The sequence below is a fragment of the Zea mays genome, chromosome 9 (assembly GCF_902167145.1).
Source record: "Zea mays cultivar B73 chromosome 9, Zm-B73-REFERENCE-NAM-5.0, whole genome shotgun sequence".
Classification (NCBI taxonomy): domain Eukaryota; kingdom Viridiplantae; phylum Streptophyta; class Magnoliopsida; order Poales; family Poaceae; genus Zea; species Zea mays.
The window spans coordinates 57,062,222-57,083,425 of NC_050104.1; the positions used below are offsets into that span (position 1 = coordinate 57,062,222).

General features: G+C 41.9%; 1 protein-coding gene across 2 annotated transcripts; it reads right to left on the bottom strand.

Annotated features, from left to right (window-relative positions):
- Positions 1 to 10,108: 10,108 nt before the first annotated feature.
- Positions 10,109 to 16,777, bottom strand: LOC103638418 (uncharacterized). 2 transcript variants are annotated; one of them, XR_002749223.2, is made up of 3 exons: positions 11,323 to 16,777; positions 10,449 to 11,241; positions 10,109 to 10,377 (listed from the first exon to the last, which is right to left on the bottom strand). XR_002749223.2 is itself a non-coding variant. In XM_008661340.3 (2 exons), the coding sequence occupies exons 1-2, from the start codon at positions 10,813 to 10,815 to the stop codon at positions 10,238 to 10,240; spliced, it is 507 nt and encodes a 168-aa protein (XP_008659562.1). In that variant the 5' UTR covers positions 10,816 to 10,956; the 3' UTR covers positions 10,146 to 10,237. The 2 variants fall into 2 exon arrangements, 1 of the variants encoding a protein (XP_008659562.1); XM_008661340.3 differs by lacking the exon at positions 11,323 to 16,777 and having other exon boundaries at positions 10,146 to 10,377; positions 10,449 to 10,956.
- Positions 16,778 to 21,204: the final 4,427 nt, after the last annotated feature.

Genomic DNA, 21,204 nt, shown 5'->3' on the forward strand with positions numbered 1-21,204 from the left:
GCATCTTTTTCTTGTTCGTTCTTCGATTGCGCACAGGAAACGATCTTCGTGATCAGGCCGATCTCGCATTAGCAAGGTCGGTAACCACAGGGAGTTGGTTCAGCGATTGCATTGGCGCCTCGGGCTTGCTCGTCGTAGTCGGATCGCGAGGGTCAACTTCCACCAAATCGGAATTATCTCCACTCACCGAAAGATCGGACACTTCAGCTATATCAAGTGGTATCAGATTTCCAGGTTGATCGGTGAGTTTATCGAGTGTTTTTTTCTCTCCTACAGTCCACAAAACCACATAAAAAATTCAGGTTAGACCTTATCCCAGCACCCTTTTGAGCCTCGCAGTTTCTTTCAATAATCTGCATTGTTGAATTTGTGTGCTTTCGCGTCATTTGTTGCTGGTTGCATTGTGTTTTTTTTCACCATCCTTCTTTCTTCCACCATTCAAATCCTAGCGCGCCGTCACTATCTCCCGTTTGATCACGCCACAAACCGAGTCAACGCCGCTTCCTTGTTTTTCTCCTTCGGTTACGTAAAAAAAAACAGAAACAAAAAAAAGAAAAAAAGAAAGAGAAAGGATAGAACCAGAGAACAAACAAAAAAACAAAGAAAGATACATAGCAGTTGTCTCATCTCGGTCGTTTTCGTTCGAAAATTCCCGCCGATTCGGACGTCCTGTAGTAAAATGACCATAACTTTTCGCTCGGAACTCCGATTTCAGTGCTCTTTTTTTCCCGGAAAGCTCTCGAAATGTTCTATATAGGTCACCCCGCGTGCGCCCGGTGATCGCTCCAAAAAAATCAAAAAAATTGGGCAGTGTACCGGCGCTGGGAAGTTTTCTGCACACTCTTGCTAGCCTTCATTGGTAATTCTGTGTTGCCGCAATTTTTTTCCATCCGTCCTTTGCACTTGTGGCCAGCAATATAGTTTAGTGTTTTGCACTATAATTCAACTTTGCATTATTGTTTGATCGTGCTAATCCTTGACTTGAGTGCAGCCTACCCAGAACTCCACATATTTCTACGACGAGCAGGTTTCTGTTTCTCCAGGCAATCTCTCATCCAATCTTTCACCGGTTCCACCTGTTGGTTGCAGTTCACCCCTGTGGCTTGGTAAGAATGGATAAGAACTTGATAACAACATTCAATTAACTGAGTTGTCACCACCATTCCCATGTTGTCGTCGGTTTTTTCTCCTTTTGGTGTTTTGGTGTTTGCGCTAACTATGGCAGGAGCACACGACACAGTGGATGTCCAGTTGCAGGAAGTAAGGGGACAAGTTGATGGACTTGCTGCTGACATTAGGACGATGCATGAACGACTTGATTCAACGGTCACTTCGACGACCGCGCGTTTCAACCAGCTTGACCTTGCTCAAACGACGACTCGCACCACACTCGACACCATCCTAGCACGCCTTGATGCGTTGACCACAAAGATGGAGCAGGACTACGGCGGTGACAATGAGCAGGACGATGGAGATCGCCATGGTCATGCACGCCGTGTGGTTCGTCATCCCCCTAATGACTCATTTGCTAAGATTAAATTTAAAATTCCATCTTTTAATTGTAAATATGATCCTGCTGCTTATCTTGATTGGGAATTGGAGGTAGAACAAAAATTTTCATGCCATGATATTCCTGCTAATAGCCAAGTGAAGGCTGCAATTAGTGAATTTACTGATTTTGCTTTAATTTGGTGGCGTGAGTATAAACAAAAACTTCTGATTAATAGTGTCACTACTTGGACCCAATTGAAAACTGGCATGCGCCATAGATTTGTTCCTTCCTATTATGCCCGTGATTTGCTTAACAAAATGCAGCATTTTCAACAAGGTTCACAATCTATTGAGGAATATTACCAGGAGTTACAAAAGGGTATGCTTCGTTGTGGTTTGGTTGAGTCGGATGACGCTGCTATGGCGCGTTTTCGTGGTGGTTTGAACAGGGAAATTCAGGATACACTTGATTATAAGGATTATTTTGATATAACCACATTGTTTGAATATGCTTGCAACGCTGAATGTGAAGTGCAGGGACGACGATCAAAGACATATACTAACTCTTTTGCAGGACGGGGTTCGACACACAGCTCAATTCCTTCTAGCCCTGCACCTTCTACGCCTAGCACTACACCGCGCACAGGGACGGCCAAGCCAGCGGCGCCCCCTGCCAAAGGCGCCGTTTCTTCCACAGGACGTACACAGGATATTCAGTGCCATCGTTGCAGAGGGTTTGGGCACATGATTCAGGACTGCCCAAACAAGCGTACCTTGCTTATACATGACAATGGTGAGTACTCTTCAGCCAGTGATTCCGAGGAAACTAGTCATGCTATGATTGCCACTAACCATGCAGAAAATGAGGAAGTCCACGTTGATCCCATCGACGTCGATAGGTATGAGAGTCTTATTGTACAACGTGTTCTCAGCACACAGGTTGCCCAGGCAAAAAAAATCAGCGACACACTCTATTCCATACCAAGGGCGTTGTGCACGAACGGTCGATTCACATCATCATCAATAGTGGCAGCTGCAACAATTTGGCAAGTACAACTTTGGTAGAGAAATTATCCTTGCCCACTCGCGCACACCCACATCCGTATCACATTCAATGGCTTAATGATGGTGGTAAAATAAAGGTAACACGTTCGGTACGTGTCCCCTTTTCGCTGGGTTCTTATTATGATTATGCTGATTGCGATGTTATTCCTATGGAAGCATGCTCTTTGTTATTGGGTCAACCTTGGCAATATGATACTGATAGTTTACATCATGGTCGTTCAAATCATTATTCTTTCATGTTTAAAGGCCAGAAAATAATTATACATCCAATGACCCCTGACCAAATTTTGAAAGATGATCTTACTAGGGCTGCTAAAACTGCACAACAAGTCAAATCGACATCAGCCGCACCTATTAAATCTGAAATCAAGTTGCACTCTCCTGTTTTACTTGCTACACGTGCTGATTTTGATGATCTCCATGAAGCTCATATGCCCTGTTATGCACTTGTATGCTCGCACATGCTTGTTCCGCTTGATGATGCACCGTCTTTGGATATACCCCCTGCTGTTGTTAACCTTTTGTAGGAGTATGCTGATGTTTTTCCTACGGACTTACCACCGGGTCTTCCTCCGCTCCATGGCATTGAGCATCAAATCGATCTCATCCCCGGCGCTTCTCTTCCGAACTGCGCCCCGTACCGTACAAATCCAGATGAGACGAAGGAGATCCAGCGCCAGGTGCAGACGTTGCTTGATAAAGGTTACATTCGTGAGTCTCTTAGCCCTTGCTCGGTTCCTGTTTTACTCGTTCCAAAGAAAGATGGGTCATGGCGTATGTGCGTATATTGTCGTGCTATTAATAACATCACAGTTCATTATCGATATCCTATTCCATGCCTTGATGATATGTTAGATGAGCTTAGTGGTGCCGTTATTTTCTCTAAGGTTGATTTGTGTAGCGGTTACCATCAGATTAGAATGAAACTCGGTGATGAATGGAAAACGGCTTTTAAAACGAAATTTGGTTTATATGAATGGTTGGTTATGCCATTTGGATTGACTAATGCTCCCAGCACCTTTATGCATTTAATGAATGAAGTTCTACGGGCCTTCATAGGTTTGTTTGTTGTTGTTTATTTCGTCGATATCCTTATTTACAGCAAGTCTATAGAGGAGCATTTAGAACATTTGTGTGCTGTTTTTGATGCTTTGCGTTCTGCTCGCTTGTTTGGTAACATGGAAAAGTGCACATTTTGCATGCAACGTGTCTCGTTTCTTGGTTATGTGGTTACTCCGCAGGGCATTAAGGTGGATAGCAGCAAGGTTGAAGCCATTCAGGACTGGCCTACACCAACGACGGTCACTCAAATTCGGAGTTTTCTTGGACTTGCAGGATTTTACCGCCGTTTTGTGCATGATTTTAGCTCCATTGCTGCCCCTTTGCACGAACTCACAAAGAAAGGTGTGTCTTTTGCTTGGGACCCCCACAAGAAGAGCCATTCAACACTTTGAAAGATAAGTTAACCCATGCTCCACTCTTACAATTGACCGACTTTCAGAAAGTGTTTGAACTTGAATGTGATGCTAGTGGTATTGGGTTAGGTGCTGTTTTGTTACAAGAAGGAAAACCGGTTGCTTATTTCAGTGAAAAATTAAGCGGTGCTAGCTTGAGATATTGTACTTATGATAAGGACCTTTATGCTTTAGTTCGCACTTTGCAAACATGGCAGCACTACCTTTGGCCTCGTGAGTTTATAATTCATTATGATCATGAGGCTTTAAAACATATTCGTACCCAAACAAATCTGAATCATCGTCATGCTAGTTGGGTAGAATTCATCGAGTCCTTTCCTTACATCATTAAACACAAGAACGGGAAGGAAAACGTCATTGCTGATGCGTTGTCCCGTAGATATACCATGTTTTCACAGTTAGAATTTAGAATCTTTGGCTTGCAAACTGTGAAAGATCAATATGTGGATGATGCTGATTTTAAAGATATCTTTATACATTGTAAGGATGGCAAACCCTAGGGGAAATTTCACATACAGGATGGATTTTTGTTCCGCGCTAACAAGCTGTGTATTCCAGCAAGCTCGGTTCGTATTTTGTTGCTACAGAAAGCTCATGGAGGCGGTCTCATGGGGCACTTTGGCGTTTACAAGACACATGAGGTGCTGGCCGCACACTTCTTTTGGCCTCGGATGCGCCGTGATGTTGAGCGGCTTGTTGCACGTTGCACTACTTGCCAGAAAGCTAAGTCACGTTTGGGCAACCATGGTTTGTATATGCCTTTCCCTGTCCCTTCTTCTCCTTGGCTTGATATTTCTATGGACTTTGTTTTGGGCTTGCCTAGAACTAGGAAGGGGAGGGATAGTATTTTTGTGGTTGTTGATAGATTCTCTAAAATGGCTCACTTTATACCTTGTCATAAAACTGATGATGCTAGCATTGTTGTTGAATTGTTCTTTTCAAAAATTATTCGTTTACATGGTATTCCAAAAACAATAGTCTCTAATCGCGATGTTAAGTTTCTAAGCCATTTTTGGAGATCTCTTTAGAATAAATTCGGAACTAAATTGCTGTTTAGCACTACTTGTCATCCTCAGACTGATGGACAAACTGAGGTAGTAAATAGAACTTTATCTACCATGCTTAGGGCTATTTTAGACAAGAATTTGAGAGGTTGGAAGGATTGCTTTCCTCATGTTGAATTTGCTTACAATCATGCCACACATTCTTCTACAAAGATGTGCCCTTTCCAGATTGTTTATGGTTACATCCCTAGGGCACCTATTGATTTGATTTCACTTAATGCTGTGAACGCCCCACATGTAGATGCTGCTGCACATGTTGAACAAATGATTACCATACATGAACAAACGAAACAGAACATTGCTGCTACTAATACAAAAAATCAGGTTGCTGGTAGTAAAGGAAGAAAACTTGTTACTTTTGAGCCAAGTGATATGGTTTGGTTGCACTTGAGAAAGGATTGGTTTCCTATTTGCGCCGTTCTAAATTAATGCCTCGTGCTGCTGGTCCTTTTAAGGTGCTAACAAAGATTAATGATAATGCTTATATCCTTGACCTGCCTGCGGAATTTGGTGTTTCCACTAGTTTTAATGTTGTAGATTTGAAACCATATATGGCCGAGGATGAGGAGTTGCCGTCGAGGATGACTTTACTACAAGAAGGGGAGGATGATGAGGACATCACCTGCAACATGAGTACGACTACACCAGCAGCACCTCCACATCAAGCGCCACTTCCTTCATTAGCTGAGCCAATCACTCGGGCCCATGACAGAGATCTTATCTTCGTCATGCTACTGAAGAATGAGGGCCCAGAAGAATAGACGACCAGCCCAACTACGTCCCATAGTGGATGACCTAGGGTTGGCCGCCCCTAGGGTTGCCTTTTCCCTCTTTGGCCGCCACTAGGGGCTGCGCCCCCTCTCTCTATTTATCCAGGAGCTGTGCCTCCTTTGTTCTTCGAGTTTTGTTTTACGTTAGCTTTAGCTACTCTCGAACATGCGCAAATCAGCTTTGTCTTCGTGTATTTAGAACTCCACCATCGAGTAATAAATTAGATTGCTCGCATCTTTTTCTTGTTCGTTCTTCGATTGCGCACAGGAAACGATCTTCGTGATCAGGCCGATCTCGCATCAGCAAGGTCGGTAACCACAGGGAGTTGGTTCAGCGATTGAATTGGCGCCTCGGGCTTGCTCGTCGTAGTCGGATCGCGAGGGTCATCTTCCGCCAAATCGGAATTATCTCCACTCACCGAAAGATCGGGCACTTCAGCTATATCATAAGAGACTTTCTTATCACTAGTGGCTTCAAAGTTGGAAAAGCGGACCCTACTCTCTTCACTAAAACAATTGCTAAAGACTTTTTATATGCCAAATTTATGTTGATGATATTATTTTTGGTCTACTAATAAGTCGTCTTGTGAAGAATTTAGTAGGATTATGATACAGAAATTTGAGATGCCAATGATGGGGGAGTTCAAGTACTATGTTGGATTTCAAATCAAGCAACTCCAAGAGGGCACCTTCATCTACCAAACTAAGTACATTCAAGATATACTCAAGAAGTTTGGAATGAAGATGTTATGCACAATTACTCTGGATGGGGCAAACCCTTAGGGTCTATGGATAGAAGTTGAGCAAAGTCCCTCTCCTATGTGATAATGAGAGTGCAATCCGCATGGCGGATAATCCCACTGAACACAGCCACACTAAGCACATAGACATCCGATATCACTTTTTGAGAGATCACCAACAAAAGGGGGATATCGAACGCTTATGTTAGCACCCATAACCAATTAGCTAATATCTTCACCAAGCCTCTAGATGAAAAAACTTTTAGCAAGCTTAGAAATGAGCTAAACATCCTAGATTCTTGGAACTTTGATTGAAAGCTTGCACATAAAGCTAATTTATATACCTTTGATCATGTCTCTTACATTTGGTAAAAATACATATTTCTTATTCTTCTTGTGCCAAGGCTAAGACTAATGTGCTTCCATGAGTATTCCTATTTGTTGGGGGCCATCCTCTTCCAAAGGTCCTCGAAAACCTAACTAACATGTTTTCAGTATAACATAGACTGTTACAGGAGGCTTTGGCTTTGAGATAAAGATGTGCGTGATATGAAGGTGCGGTCTGAAGAAGGACAAACGAGCTCCGAAGCTGCGGCCGAAGGAGCTTCGGCTTAGCACGATGACGATGGTGAAAGATGGAACCGACCTAAAGTAGAAAAGACTGCTTAGTCCTCGATAGCTTGCCTTATGGTTAATAGAAAATGCCAGGGATATTGATGTAATTTTGCCCGGGCTGCGTCCCATGCCTATAAATAGATGAACAGTAACACCGTACTGTTCACGCTGGATTGTAATCGTTTTCTGCGTCACGCACATTCTCACCTTCTATCAAACTGAAGGTATCAATGATATATATATATATATATATATATATATATATATATACATACAAACATTGTGAACATCTGCTCATGTTTATAAAATGAAATAAGAACATAGATAATGTATTGTTTTATTGTCATTATTGATATTCTTCTTCTGTATTTTATGTTTCTTCATTTATAACTATTTACTTATCAAGATGATGAAGGTACGTCCTTCATGACCTTCATCTGAAGATCATTATATCCAAAAGGAGATAATGTTTCGAAGGACGAAGGTCTTTAATCATTAACAATTGTGTTGCTTTGATCTTGATGTAAAGCATTAGAGAACAAGGACCAACATTTGCACCCACGACCACCTTCGGCAAGCATCGACCTTCGTCATGCTGCCGAAGAAGACAACAGCACCAGGGGCTGCACTGCATCCACTAGACACTAATCAGGAGACACTACGCGAAGCTAGGAGGCAGAAGAGGAAGGCTACCAGCCCAACACCTCAGGAGGAGGAACTGGACCAAGAGATCAGGGATCTGGAAGCTATCCATCAACAGGTCCAAAAGAAGAAAGAAAAGATGCTTCAGCTCGCCGAGCTCTAGAGGAAGATTGATGAAGCCGATGAAGAAATGCGTCACCTCACTCAGGACAAACAAGACCGAAGGCCCCAACATAGGGAGCTTCGTCAAGAAAATCCATACAATGATGATGAATGGTACGCTGACTTTCATCATAGCAATTTTGCTTTTGATGATGCTTCTCCCTTGGCAGCAGAATTGCAGGCTACCCCGTGGCCGCCGTCATACAAGCCACCTCAGCTTCCTATTTATGATGGGCACTCAGACCCGAAGCAATTCTTGATGAGCTATGAAGCAACCATATCTTCATATGGAGGCAATACTGCAGTCATGGCGAAATCCTTAGTCATGGCAGTCAAAAGCGTAGCTCAGACTTGGTACTCTTCTCTTCGGCCAGGGACAATTACGTCATGGCAGAAGCTAAAAGACATGCTGGTCACTAGCTTCCAGGGTTTTCAAATGAAGCCAGCTGCTGCTCAAGCTCTGTTCCAGTGCACATAGGACTAGGAAGAGTACCTCTAGGCATATGTCCGAAGGTTCCTGCGATTGAGAGCCTTGGCGCCTACAGTGCCCAATGAGATTGTCAATGAGGCCATGATCAAGGGGCTCAGACCAGGACCAACGGTGCAATATTTTGCTAGGAAGCCGCGGCAAACCTTGAAGAAGCTTCTCCAGAAAATGGATGAATACATCAGAGCTAATAATGATTTTCAGCAAAGAAGGGAAGAAGCTTTCAGATACTCTGAAATGACCAGGGGCTTCAGAGGAAGATTCCACACCAGTCATGTCAGGTCAATCCATAATGCCAGCTCAAGTGACGATAGGGAAAATCAAGCCCAAAGGCGGTAGCATAGCTCCCAATCATCAGGAGCGCAACAAAGTTCCTTCAGGCCGCCAGCTCCAAGAGGCAGAGGGGCAGAAGTTTCGGAGGAAGATATGGAGATCAGCCCAGGAGACTGTTTTGTTTGTTCTGTGACGAAGACAATGGCCACACCACAAGAACGTGCCAAGTCATGATTCAGAAGCAGAAAGAGATTGCCGAAGCTGAAGCATGGCAGAATCAGCCGAAGCAGGTTCTACACATCGATTCGTGTTATTCTCCCTACGTCCCAGAGTACGTAGGCAATCAACAGCCCACGGCTTCTGTCGCTTCGGCAAGCCATTCTGAAGCTTCCTAGGCCCAGCTGCCACCACCACCACCGCTAGCACCTACTCTGGTTTGAAGCCAGCAGCCAGAAGGGCATCAACACGCTCAGCAGCAACGAGATTTTCGGGAGGAGACCGAAGCTCGCACAGTCAATAGCACTGTGCCCAAATCCAAGCATATTTACTAAAGAATATCCTACTCAGACACATCTTTGTTTTTTCTGCCATTTTATTTTCTTGTACGAAAAACAATTCACGAAGGATTAAATTCCAATTTGATGTAATAATTTTGTGGTCACATCATTGACTGGGGTGCATCCCCTTGACAAGGTTCCGAAGCCACAAAAGTCGTTCCCAAAGGAGCGCAGAGTAAGTTCCGAAGGTACAAAAGTCGTTCCTAAGGGAGCGCAGAGTAAGTTTTGAAGCTCCAAAGTCGTTCCTAAGGGAATCCAGAGCTAAGATACCACCAAAACAGAAGGTGAAAAAGCTCCAAAGTCGTTCCTATGGGGATGCATAGCTTAAATGCCACCGAAATAGAAGGTGAAGAAGCTCCAAAGTCATTCCTAAGGGGATGCAAAGCTTAAATACCACCGAAATATAAGGTGAAGAGATTCAAAAGTCGTTCCTAAGGGGATGCAGAGTCTGAGTGTGTTCTCGTGTGGGTATGTGACTTCGGCATAGACATCATGTTGCATCATATCATCGCATCATTCCGCATAGCATTACATCATACATCATGTCGCATTGCTAGTAAAATTGTGCAGAAAGAAAGTTGCTTCTTTCAAAATATACGATGAATGAAACAGTGTGCTGGAGCACAAAGTACACGTTTGACAGTTATAATCTTACACGCCAGGAAAGTTTCCGTTGACAACATCATACAACAGCTGTGCTATAGAAGGGCTTTTTCTTTATGAAGCATGAAAAGAAGGGAAGGTGTTTTTCGCCGAAGGCTCAAAAATGGTATGTATGCAAATTTCATGCATCGCAAAGAAATATATTATATTAATACACATACAGATATACAATATTTAACTCATGTACGAATACTACATTTCCCAAATGTTACACTTCTTAACAACATAATAGTCTAGTCTTCCTTTAAAAAAATTTCGGCAGCTTCGTTTAGAAGCTTGGTGACAGCTTCGTCAATAGCTTCTTCGCCAATTCTTATGGTTTCTAGTGCCGCCTTCATGGCTGGATCGACTTCGGGTGGTGGTGAAAGTTCAGCTACAGTGAAAGTAATAAGTTGTTAGTCTGAAGCTAGGAAAAATACCGAAGCTATGAAGCAATTAAAATACCTATGCGCTTTGCACGCTCAGCAGCCTCTTCGGCTCTCTTGGCTTCTTCTCGGGCTTCATGGGATTCTTTCTCGTTCTTCTTTATAGCTTCGTTGGCTAATTCTCGGTCGCCTTTCATCCAAATATCGGAGTAGAATTTCCCGCCCATCAGAGTAGCCTCAGCCGAGGGATCCTTCGTATTCTCTAAAGTAAAGACAGCCTCTGTCTGGGTTGCAGCTTTAACATGTTCACAGCCAGATTTTTCCAAAATTGCCGCAACCCCTCTGGCACCAGCGAAGACGCAGAAATCACTACTGTCGCTAAGGATCTCGTCAAAGGCTTCAGCTTCTTCGCTGATCCATTCGATGATTCCTTCGGGATCGCCCATAATAAATTTTTGTTTAGATGAGTATGCACCCACCTTAGCAAAATGATCTTTCAACTTCTTAGCGCAATCCAAGAATTTTTTGTAATATCTTTCCTTCGATTCTCGAAGCTCATCTACATTCTTTTGTAGCCTTGCGCTAGTACATTCACTTATTTCTTAGTTTTCTTTAGCTACCTCAAAATCCACGTTCTTTTCCACAAGTTTTTTCTTTAAGTTTTCAATTTCAGTTCTATGAGCTTCGGACTATGCAACAAGATTGGCTTCGCTAGCCTTAACTCTGTCTACCAAGGAAAGCAGAATTTTATCCTTCTCTATGGCTTCATTCCTCAGTTTGATAACCTCTGAACGAAGGTTACCAAGGGCTATTTGACAACTTTCATCCTCAACATTTTTCTGTGCTCTTAAAGTGTTGCTCAAGATTAAGCCCTACAAAAAAGGGAGGAGGAGGATCAACACAAGAGTAAAAGATGCAAAAATAATCTGCTTATAAGTCAACAACATCTGTACCTTCAGACTATTGTAAGCAAGGCTGTCTGCGAGGTCATCCTTCGACATTGCTGAAAGACCAACTTCGAGCTTCAGAAATCCTATGTTTCTTGCCATCTCCCGACATACAAATATTTCCTTATTATCCGGTCGGAGGCAGTACAAAAAGTCATCTTCATCGGTGCCATTGTACATGTAACACCCCAAGATCCTCAAACACCCAGAATGCTACTAAACTACACATCTAACATTCATATATAAAATTTCGACAGCATCCCCTTTGAAAATTACATAAATGGGGAAGCAACAAAATATAAACATATATCATGATAAGAGAACATAATAGACATTAATAATCTGCTAGCAATGGAAAGACAACCATAACGGCATGAACTAAATCAACTAGTGCGCACAACTAGTTAGAAACAACATCCTTTGACAAGAAGTTTCTAATTAAATCATGATTGCGCCTAAGCAGCGTTATTATGAGAGTGAAGGTGGATGAGCTGCTACTTCCCACTTCCCTTGATGAGCAACAAGCACCTGCATTGAGTAATGCAAGAGTGAGATGAAACATCTCAGCAAGCGAATTGTTTTGATAAGATATTTAAACCACAAATTGAATTAATCAACATTTTAAAATAATCACAATTAAGATCAGAAATTCTTGTAGATATAGAACTCAGTAGTCTCAATATAACCAATACCATCTCATTTCCTTAAACAACCACAATAGTTTGTATAACACTTCTCTGCGTCAACAATACCTGCAAATATCACTTCAATGTATGCATAGGAACACAAAGTGTAGGTACTCTGTCTTCATACCTCTGAGGGTATAAAACCACATCATATGCAAATATCACTTCAATGAATGCATATGAATGCAATGCATATGTCCTCTGCCTTCATACCTCTAAGGGTATGAAGCCGCATCGTACCCCTCCTCGGGCAACGTACGATGCTAAGTTGTACCGGTACGGTCGGACCATAGGTCACGACCCAACTTCAGATGCAAGTGAATCATGCAATGTATATGGCATGCTGCATTTATCAATATACTTCACTTCCTTCACATACAATACAACCTCAAATAATACTTCATTTACCTTCAAATACAATATCAACCTCAAATAATACTTCATTTACCTTCAGGGGTGTGAATTAATCTCATGAGTCATACTCGAATCATAATCATCATCAATATATGATTGAGCATCAGTATAATGCAAGCAAGTAAAGCATCACCATAGAGTCCAATTATGAAAGAATCCAATACTTCTGAATATTAGAGTGTAGGCAATAGAAATAACAGGTCAGAACGGAAGCAACCACCGCTACATTCACTTGCCTTCATTGAAGAAGAAAAATGTACTAGGCATGATCTGGAGTGTAGCCACCTGCTAGCGGGCATAAAACTTAGTACAAATATTTCACAAACATTTGCCAACAATCAACAAATCGATCCTACACCTGAAACCAAGACCTGGTGGAAAACCTCCCACTCTGAACCACATGCCATACAACAACAATGTTGTTTGTTAATTTTGTATCTTTAAAATTATAACAGTGCTGATATCAAACAAATACTCCATGAGTATCTACACAAAATATTCTACAACTTCGGTATTCGACGGATAATTAAATTCTCCCATCTATAAGTTCTAAAACATCTAACAAGATAACTGACTGAATCTGTTTTAGACAGCAGCATAGTTAACTTTCAAAATTCGATATCTCACAAACTACTCAACCCAAAATCATGAAAGTCTGCTGAAAGTAAGAACTTTTATCCCTCTACAAAAGTCTCCATAGCTGGGAGAGCCAATTCGGCCATTTACTTGATGAAACCTTCCAGTGAACAGACCCGCTCATTTCTGTCAGGCTAACAGAAACAGCCACAGTAAAACAAACATAACTGGAGTTTCATAATTCATATGAATGCACTCTTTAACAATCTGGAAAGCTTATGAAATTATCTACATCTTTTCTTACAAACCCAAGGTTTAATTCTGTTGATAAAATTGCTTAAATCTTAAGAGAACAGATTCTGCACAGAATTAAGAGACTGAAAAACTGCTATAATCAAACTGCAATAACTCTCTGATCTGATGTCCGATTGAGGTGTTCTTCGCGGCCACGGAAAGATCTACAAATTATCTACCACTTATATATAGACTTTTTATTTTTTTGAGGCCTATAAGACCACGGAAAACTGGGATTAACAGAAACTGTCGAATCTGCCATTCTGCAGAAAACTAAATTCGAGATCAAAACCTAACCCCACATCTAATCCAACCTCTAATCCTTTAATTCCCATGATCCACAACCTCCAAAAGCACATAATTACAGGGAGGAACAAGGATCTCATCCATACCTAGGGTTTCCCCAAGAAATTCTGCAAGAAGAGATGGGGAAGAACATCTCCTTGATCCTCTCTTCCCCTTCAACTCAATGTGCTCCTCCTCTTCTCGATCCTTGCTGCGCGGGGGGAGATCTAGAGGGAGGAGGAAGCCGTCGAGAGGGGCTGCCATGGGAGGAGAGGACAGCCAGCCCAAGGGAAAAGGAGAGAGGGGCGGCCAAGTGTGGGAGGGGGGGAAAGGGGTGGCGGCCAAGTAGGGGCAAAAGGGGGAAAAGGCCACCACTAGGGTTTTCTTTGCGGGAGAAAAGAAGCGACGCCACAGATGACTCCGACTTAGCATCCAACGGCCCACAACCCTTTTCCCATATCCACGCACCGAAGATCAACCTTTGGCAACATTTTTTGGGATATTACACTCTACCCCCCTTAAACGGAATTCGTCCTCGAATTCGTCCACTCCAAACAAAACATCCATGGTACCCCATATAACACCACCATTCCAAAACATGGGTCCATTATTGGTCTTAATTAACACAAGAACTTCGACCTCAGACTAAATGTCTAAGGAAACTAGACCACCTGACATCAAGCATGAACCAACATGTAATGAAGCTCAAACCAAGTCATAGATGCAATCAACACTACGATTTCACAACATCGAATTTGGATGCAGCCATACATCCTCATCAATGTCTTAAAACGACACTCTTTGATGAAGGGGTAATATGCACTAAGCACAACCTTTACCAACTTCAACAATTCATTTTAATTTAATGGTGAAACATCCACACCAGATGAATGTATAAGAAGATCAAACACCTCACCTCACAGCACCACGAAAGAATTAGTTCTATTGAAACAAAACTCCAAATCTTCCTAAACCTTGTTCTTGCCATAATGAAAAGATAATCATGTAATCTAACATTCTTTGCACCCCACCGAAAGGGAGAAAATCTACAGAACTAATGGAGCAATAAAACCGACAAGAAGCCAATAACATTATGTGTGGCACAGTTCATCGAAGAAATGCCAAAAACTCCACATAGAGCACTGACAGCCCAACGACAACACAATACTTGCTTAACCCATGTCACTATACTTCATCCAACAACTCAACTAAGAAAAATATCCAAACTAGTAAGGTTAACCTACACATAATATAAGTCTTCATCTACTGTAGTTCAGAAACTTACATTTCATTCTATCATATGATGCACTCCGAGTACCAGACATAAAAGGTCAATCATAGCCCCGTAATCCTTCACACATTTGGAAAACATCCCAAGCTGATGTTAAAACCACATCATCTAGGAATAGGTGACTAACCACACACAACCAACTCTAGGCTAGGCAATGACTTCATTCAAACCAATAGATAAGTGGTCCGACAATGGCTCCACAAACATGCATCGGGAAGAGAACCATCACATCCTCAACGTATTAATACATAATCAATGGATCAAGAAAAATCAAAGATTTATTCTACAATTAGCATGACTAACATGCAACCACTTTAAACCACATCTAGGCTTTGTGGCTACTAAAACACACGATAGAAGAGAGAGACATGTAAGCCATTCTGGCTATGTAAAGACTTCCCCCAAAAATCCATATAAAAGTACCAATATTCATTTCTTTGAGAACTGGTTTCTCAACATAAACAATCATTCTTTGCAAAGATAGTTGGAGCTATCCACCAACCGCTCAACAACTTAAATTCAAATTGATGATTACCTTGTACCCCAAAACACGCAATTCACACTCCTCTTAGAAACATCCTCAATAAGGCATATATAACAATATTATTGTAATAAAACTCAACCATGAAAAACATGGTGAAAACAAGATAGGCATACTTGTATATCACAAGCATAATAACAACTTCATTCTCACAAATGACCAGCGATATCTACAGCATTAAACAAACAATATTAAAATTTCAGAAATAAATTATATCAAGCATTAAGCCATAAACAACTTACCACATCACCGTAAAGGAATAGGGAGGGGTGAGGTTATTGTCATCTGCACTTCAAAGACACTAACATATATCAAAGATATTTAAACCCATACCCTTCCTATATGTGCGAGTGTGTCAAATTTATCTTCAAATTGCCAAGAATCTAAAGCCTATGCTTTGATACCAACTGTAACACCCCAAGATCCTCAAACACCCAGAATGCTACTAAACTACACATCTAACATTCATATATAAAATTTCGACAGCATCCCCTTTGAAAATTACATAAATGGGGAAGCAACAAAATATAAACAGATATCATGATAAGAGAACATAATAGACATTAATAATCTGCTAGCAATGGAAAGACAACCATAACGGCATGAACTAAATCAACCAGTGCGCACAACTAGTTAGAAACAACATCCTTTAACAAGAAGTTTCTAATTAAATCATGATTGCGCCTAAGCAGCGTTATTATGAGAGTGAAGGTGGATGTGCTGCTACTTCCCACTTCCCTTGATGAGCAACAAGCACCTGCATTGAGTAATGCAAGAGTGAGATGAAACATCTCAGCAAGCGAATTGTTTTGATAAGATATTTAAACCACAAATTGAATTAATCAACATTTTAAAATAATCACAATTAAGATCAGAAATTCTTGTAGATATAGAACTCAGTAGTCTCAATATAACCAATACCATCTCATTTCCTTAAACAACCACAATAGTTTGTATAACACTTCTCTGCGTCAACAATACCTGCAAATATCACTTCAATGTATGCATAGGAACACAAAGTGTAGGTACTCTGTCTTCATACCTCTGAGGGTATAAAACCACATCATATGCAAATATCACTTCAATGAATGCATATGAATGCAATGCATATGTCCTCTGCCTTCATACCTCTAAGGGTATGAAGCCGCATCGTACCCCTCCTCGGGCAACGTACGATGCTAAGTTGTACCGGTACGGTCGGACCATAGGTCACGACCCAACTTCAGATGCAAGTGAATCATGCAATGTATATGGCATGCTGCATTTATCAATATACTTCACTTCCTTCACATACAATACAACCTCAAATAATACTTCATTTACCTTCAGATACAATACCAACCTCAAATAATACTTCATTTACCTTCAGGGGTGTGAATTAATCTCATGAGTCATACTCGAATCATAATCATCATCAATATATGATTGAGCATCAGTATAATGCAAGCAAGTAAAGCATCACCATAGAGTCCAATTATGAAAGAATCCAATACTTCTGAATATTAGAGTGTAGGCAATAGAAATAACAGGTCAGAACGGAAGCAATCACCGCTACATTCACTTGCCTTCATTGAAGAAGAAAAATGTACTAAGCATGATCTGGAGTGTAGCCACCTGCTAGCGGGCATAAAACTTAGTACAAATATTTCACAAACATTTGCCAACAATCAACAAATCGATCCTACACCTGAAACCAAGACCTGGTGGAAAACCTCCCACTCTGAACCACATGCCATACAACAACAATGTTGTTTGTTAATTTTGTATCTTTAAAATTATAACAGTGCTGATATCAAACAAATACTCCATGAGTATCTACACAAAATATTCTACAACTTCGGTATTCGATGGATAATTAAATTCTCCCATCTATAAGTTCTAAAACATCTAACAAGATAACTGACTGAATCTGTTTTAGACAGCAGCATAGTTAACTTTCAAAATTCGATATCTCACAAACTACTCAACCCAAAATCATGAAATTCTGCTGAAAGTAAGAACTTTTATCCCTCTACAAAAGTCTCCATAGCTGGGAGAGCCTATTCGGCCATTTACTTGATGAAACCTTCCAGTGAACAGACCCGCTCATTTCTGTCAGGCTAACAGAAACAGCCACAGTAAAACAAACATAACTGGAGTTTCATAATTCATATGAATGCACTCTTTAACAATCTGGAAAGCTTATGAAATTATCTACATCTTTTCTTACAAACCCAAGGTTTAATTCTGTTGATAAAATTGCTTAAATCTTAAGAGAACAGATTCTGCACAGAATTAAGAGACTGAAAAACTGCTATAATCAAACTGCAATAACTCTCTGATCTGATGTCCGATTGAGGTGTTCTTCGCGGCCACGGAAAGATCTACAAATTATCTACCACTTATATATAGACTTTTTATTTTTTTGAGGCCTCTAAGACCACGGAAAACTGGGATTAACAGAAACTGTCGAATCTGCCATTCTGCAGAAAACTAAATTCGAGATCAAAACCTAACCCCACATCTAATCCAACCTCTAATCCTTTAATTCCCATGATCCACAACCTCCAAAAGCACATAATTACAGGGAGGAACAAGGATCTCATCCATACCTACGGTTTCCCCAAGAAATTCTGCAAGAAGAGATGGGGAAGAACATCTCCTTGATCCTCTCTTCCCCTTCAACTCAATGTGCTCCTCCTCTTCTCGATCCTTGCTGCGCGGGGGGAGATCTAGAGGGAGGAGGAAGCCGTCGAGAGGGGCTGCCATGGGAGGAGAGGACAGCCAGCCCAAGGGAAAAGGAGAGAGGGGCGGCCAAGTGTGGGAGGGGGGAAAGGGGTGGCAGCCAAGTAGGGGCAAAAGGGGGAAAAGGCCACCACTAGGGTTTTCTTTGCGGGAGAAAAGAAGCGACGCCACAGATGACTCTGACTTAGCATCCAACAGCCCACAACCCTTTTCCCACATCCACGCACCGAAGATCAACCTTTGGCAACATTTTTTTGGGATATTACAGTACACCAAGGATCCCTTCGGGTATTTCAATTCCCGGGCATACTGTCTAGCTTCGACAATTTCCTCTTCTGACAATTTTTTACCCGAAGCGTGTCGAATGATAAAGTCTAGCTCTTCAAAAGACGCTTCAGGAGTAGAAGATTCAACCTTCTTGGGCACTTCCTTTTCCAGGACCGAAGCGATATCGAAGGTTCTTGTTCAATACTCTATCTTGCTTCAGCAGGCCCTGTTTCAATGGGCACTGAAGGCCCAGCTTCGACTTCGCAGGGACAGGAGTTGATGCCCTTGTTGATTTCAAGACTGTGTCAAGCACGCTAGCCAGTCACGAAACCTCCCAAGGTATTAGGCCCACCTACAGATGTCCTTGTCCTAAGGACCTCAGACAACCCTGTACATGCACATAACCACTTGACAAGTTTGGTCCTCTGTATCCTCATCATTTCGCACAAGAGCGTTTCACCCATCACACAGATATTACATCACATCGGAGGAAAGAGTAAGCGGAAGCAGATTACAATAACTTAATTTACATTCATAAAATATAGAGAGAGTATTATTACAATATCGGGTGATAAGAGTGCATAAAGTATTACTACAAACCAGGGAGGCAAAACACCCTCCCGCACAAAAGTTTAGTGTTTTAAAACTACGAGGCAATCATCCTCCCACCTACGCGATCACAGATTCAGCTCCTCTTTTGGTACCACCATTGAACAGAAACAGCAAAACTCCGCTATTTCCTCACCTACAACAACATGGGTTTGAAAACCCTGAGTACGGAGTGTACTTTCGCAAGTCTTACCCGACAAAGGAAAAGACTCTCAAGGATATGCTGCTGGCTTGTGGGATTCAAGGTATAGCTTGATCGAAAATCAAAGACTCTGTTTGCAGAAATGCTTACTAGAAGTGGATCCTTAAAAATCAAATTTTATGATCAGGTTAAGTCATTACCTGCATCTAGCGTTCTTTTTATCCTAGTTCAAGCACTTGGCCTACACTAGCCGTCTTTTATCACCCCTTTACTTTACTGAATTGCTACTTGTAGGGCAGTGACCAAGTCTTCATGTTCGAGAAGTAACGGCGATCCGAATCGATTAATACCCAGCTGGGGATCTCCAACCACACGACATATGTAGCACTTAACCATTGGATATGTCAACTCACCACCGGGTTTCTTAAGACCAGACCGGGTTCACGCCAACCGAGAGCACGGATACACCATCGTCCAGCATCTTGCCACGGAGGGTACACGCTACTCTCGCCATCTCTCCACTCCCATTGCATGTTGGCCTTTCTGGTATTGGTCCGACCAAGGCAAAGCTTACCCATGACGAGGCATGTGGCCAGTTAAAAGGTCCTCAATCATCAAGCCTACATCGACATGGTCCTTAATCGACTCAGACGAAGACACTACATCGAGACTTCCTTCTCGTGCAAGTCACCTGATCGGTCTCGTCTTTATCATTTACAATCTTTTCCGATGTTGAACCCGTCATAGCCATGATGGATTCATCATCAAGTTTTATTTTGGAAAGCATCCCATTCCATCTGAAGCATCATCTTTGTTTAAAACAAAACATTTTGTTTTCTAAAGCAAGACTAAGCATCAGAATTTTTTTAAGTAAAATAGGTATCAAGGAATGGTAATCAATTTTAGGGTAGGAAATGCAGCAATTGTGTAGCACTCAACTCCTATCACCTAATGCATCATTTCAAGTGATAAAGAATTTAAAACAACAAGGAAGGGGTAAATGCACCGGGGCTTGCCTTGTGTCGTAGGGGACTCGGGATCTGTTCCACAAATGTCAAAGTAGAAACTGTCCCCGATAGCTAGTGGTGCAACTTCCTCTTCAACTAATACTTCTTCGTTTTCTAAACATAACAATATACATACATAAATGCCCATGTGATGCTATAAACATGTCGTTATGATAGAACACATTAAGTTATATCTTGAATTTAACTTTCCTTCACGGTACTCGTAAGTCACTAGGGTTTCCTGGGTTAGTACCTTATCAGGGTTAAGCAAGTTCTTCGGAGGCGAGGGCTGGTGCACTGGGCGCGTAACAACCTAACGGAGTTCAATGGGGCATCAATTTATAGAGTCCATGCACGGTGGCTCCGAATTTAAGGAGAGAAGCTGGCGACCGAGGAGAGGGGATGAGTCACAGCGGCGATCTACCATGGCATTCACTGAGGCACTGTCACAGGTGATGGATAGGCTACCTATGGTGGTCTATTGCGACGTGGTAACACCATAGATTACGTGGCGCACGAGCGGCAAGCGGCCAACATCGGTGAGGATCATTTCGGCCAGCCGCAGAGCAAGTGGGTACGACGGCCAGCACACGACCTCATCCGCGGTAAGATCTTTTCACTGTCGGTCGTAATCCGCACCCCAGAGAGCACGAATCGCAGCGCCGGCGTGAATCCGGGCGCGGAGGTCACCAGCGGTGAGGTGTATATGCAGATCTTTTTCAGTACTGTACCATTGAAACCTTTCTTCAGAGCGCCTGACAGAGCGAATTAGAGGGCTTAGTTCTTCAATTTTTGTGTAGCAACTTGATCATCTGTCTGCAGCAAAATTGTTGCCCTATAATCCATCTTTAATTTTGTTATAGCACCCTCAATTGAAAAGTCACTAGATCCTACTCAAAATTGACCTCAAAGCTCATCTGACTTCAGTGTCAGTCAAAATTTAGCTTTAGGGCTGACTGTCAGCCATACTTCAAGCTCCTTTAACTTTAATTTTTGTATAGCACCAATGTCTTGTCACTTAAGCAAAGTTGTACTCCTATCATAGCTCTACA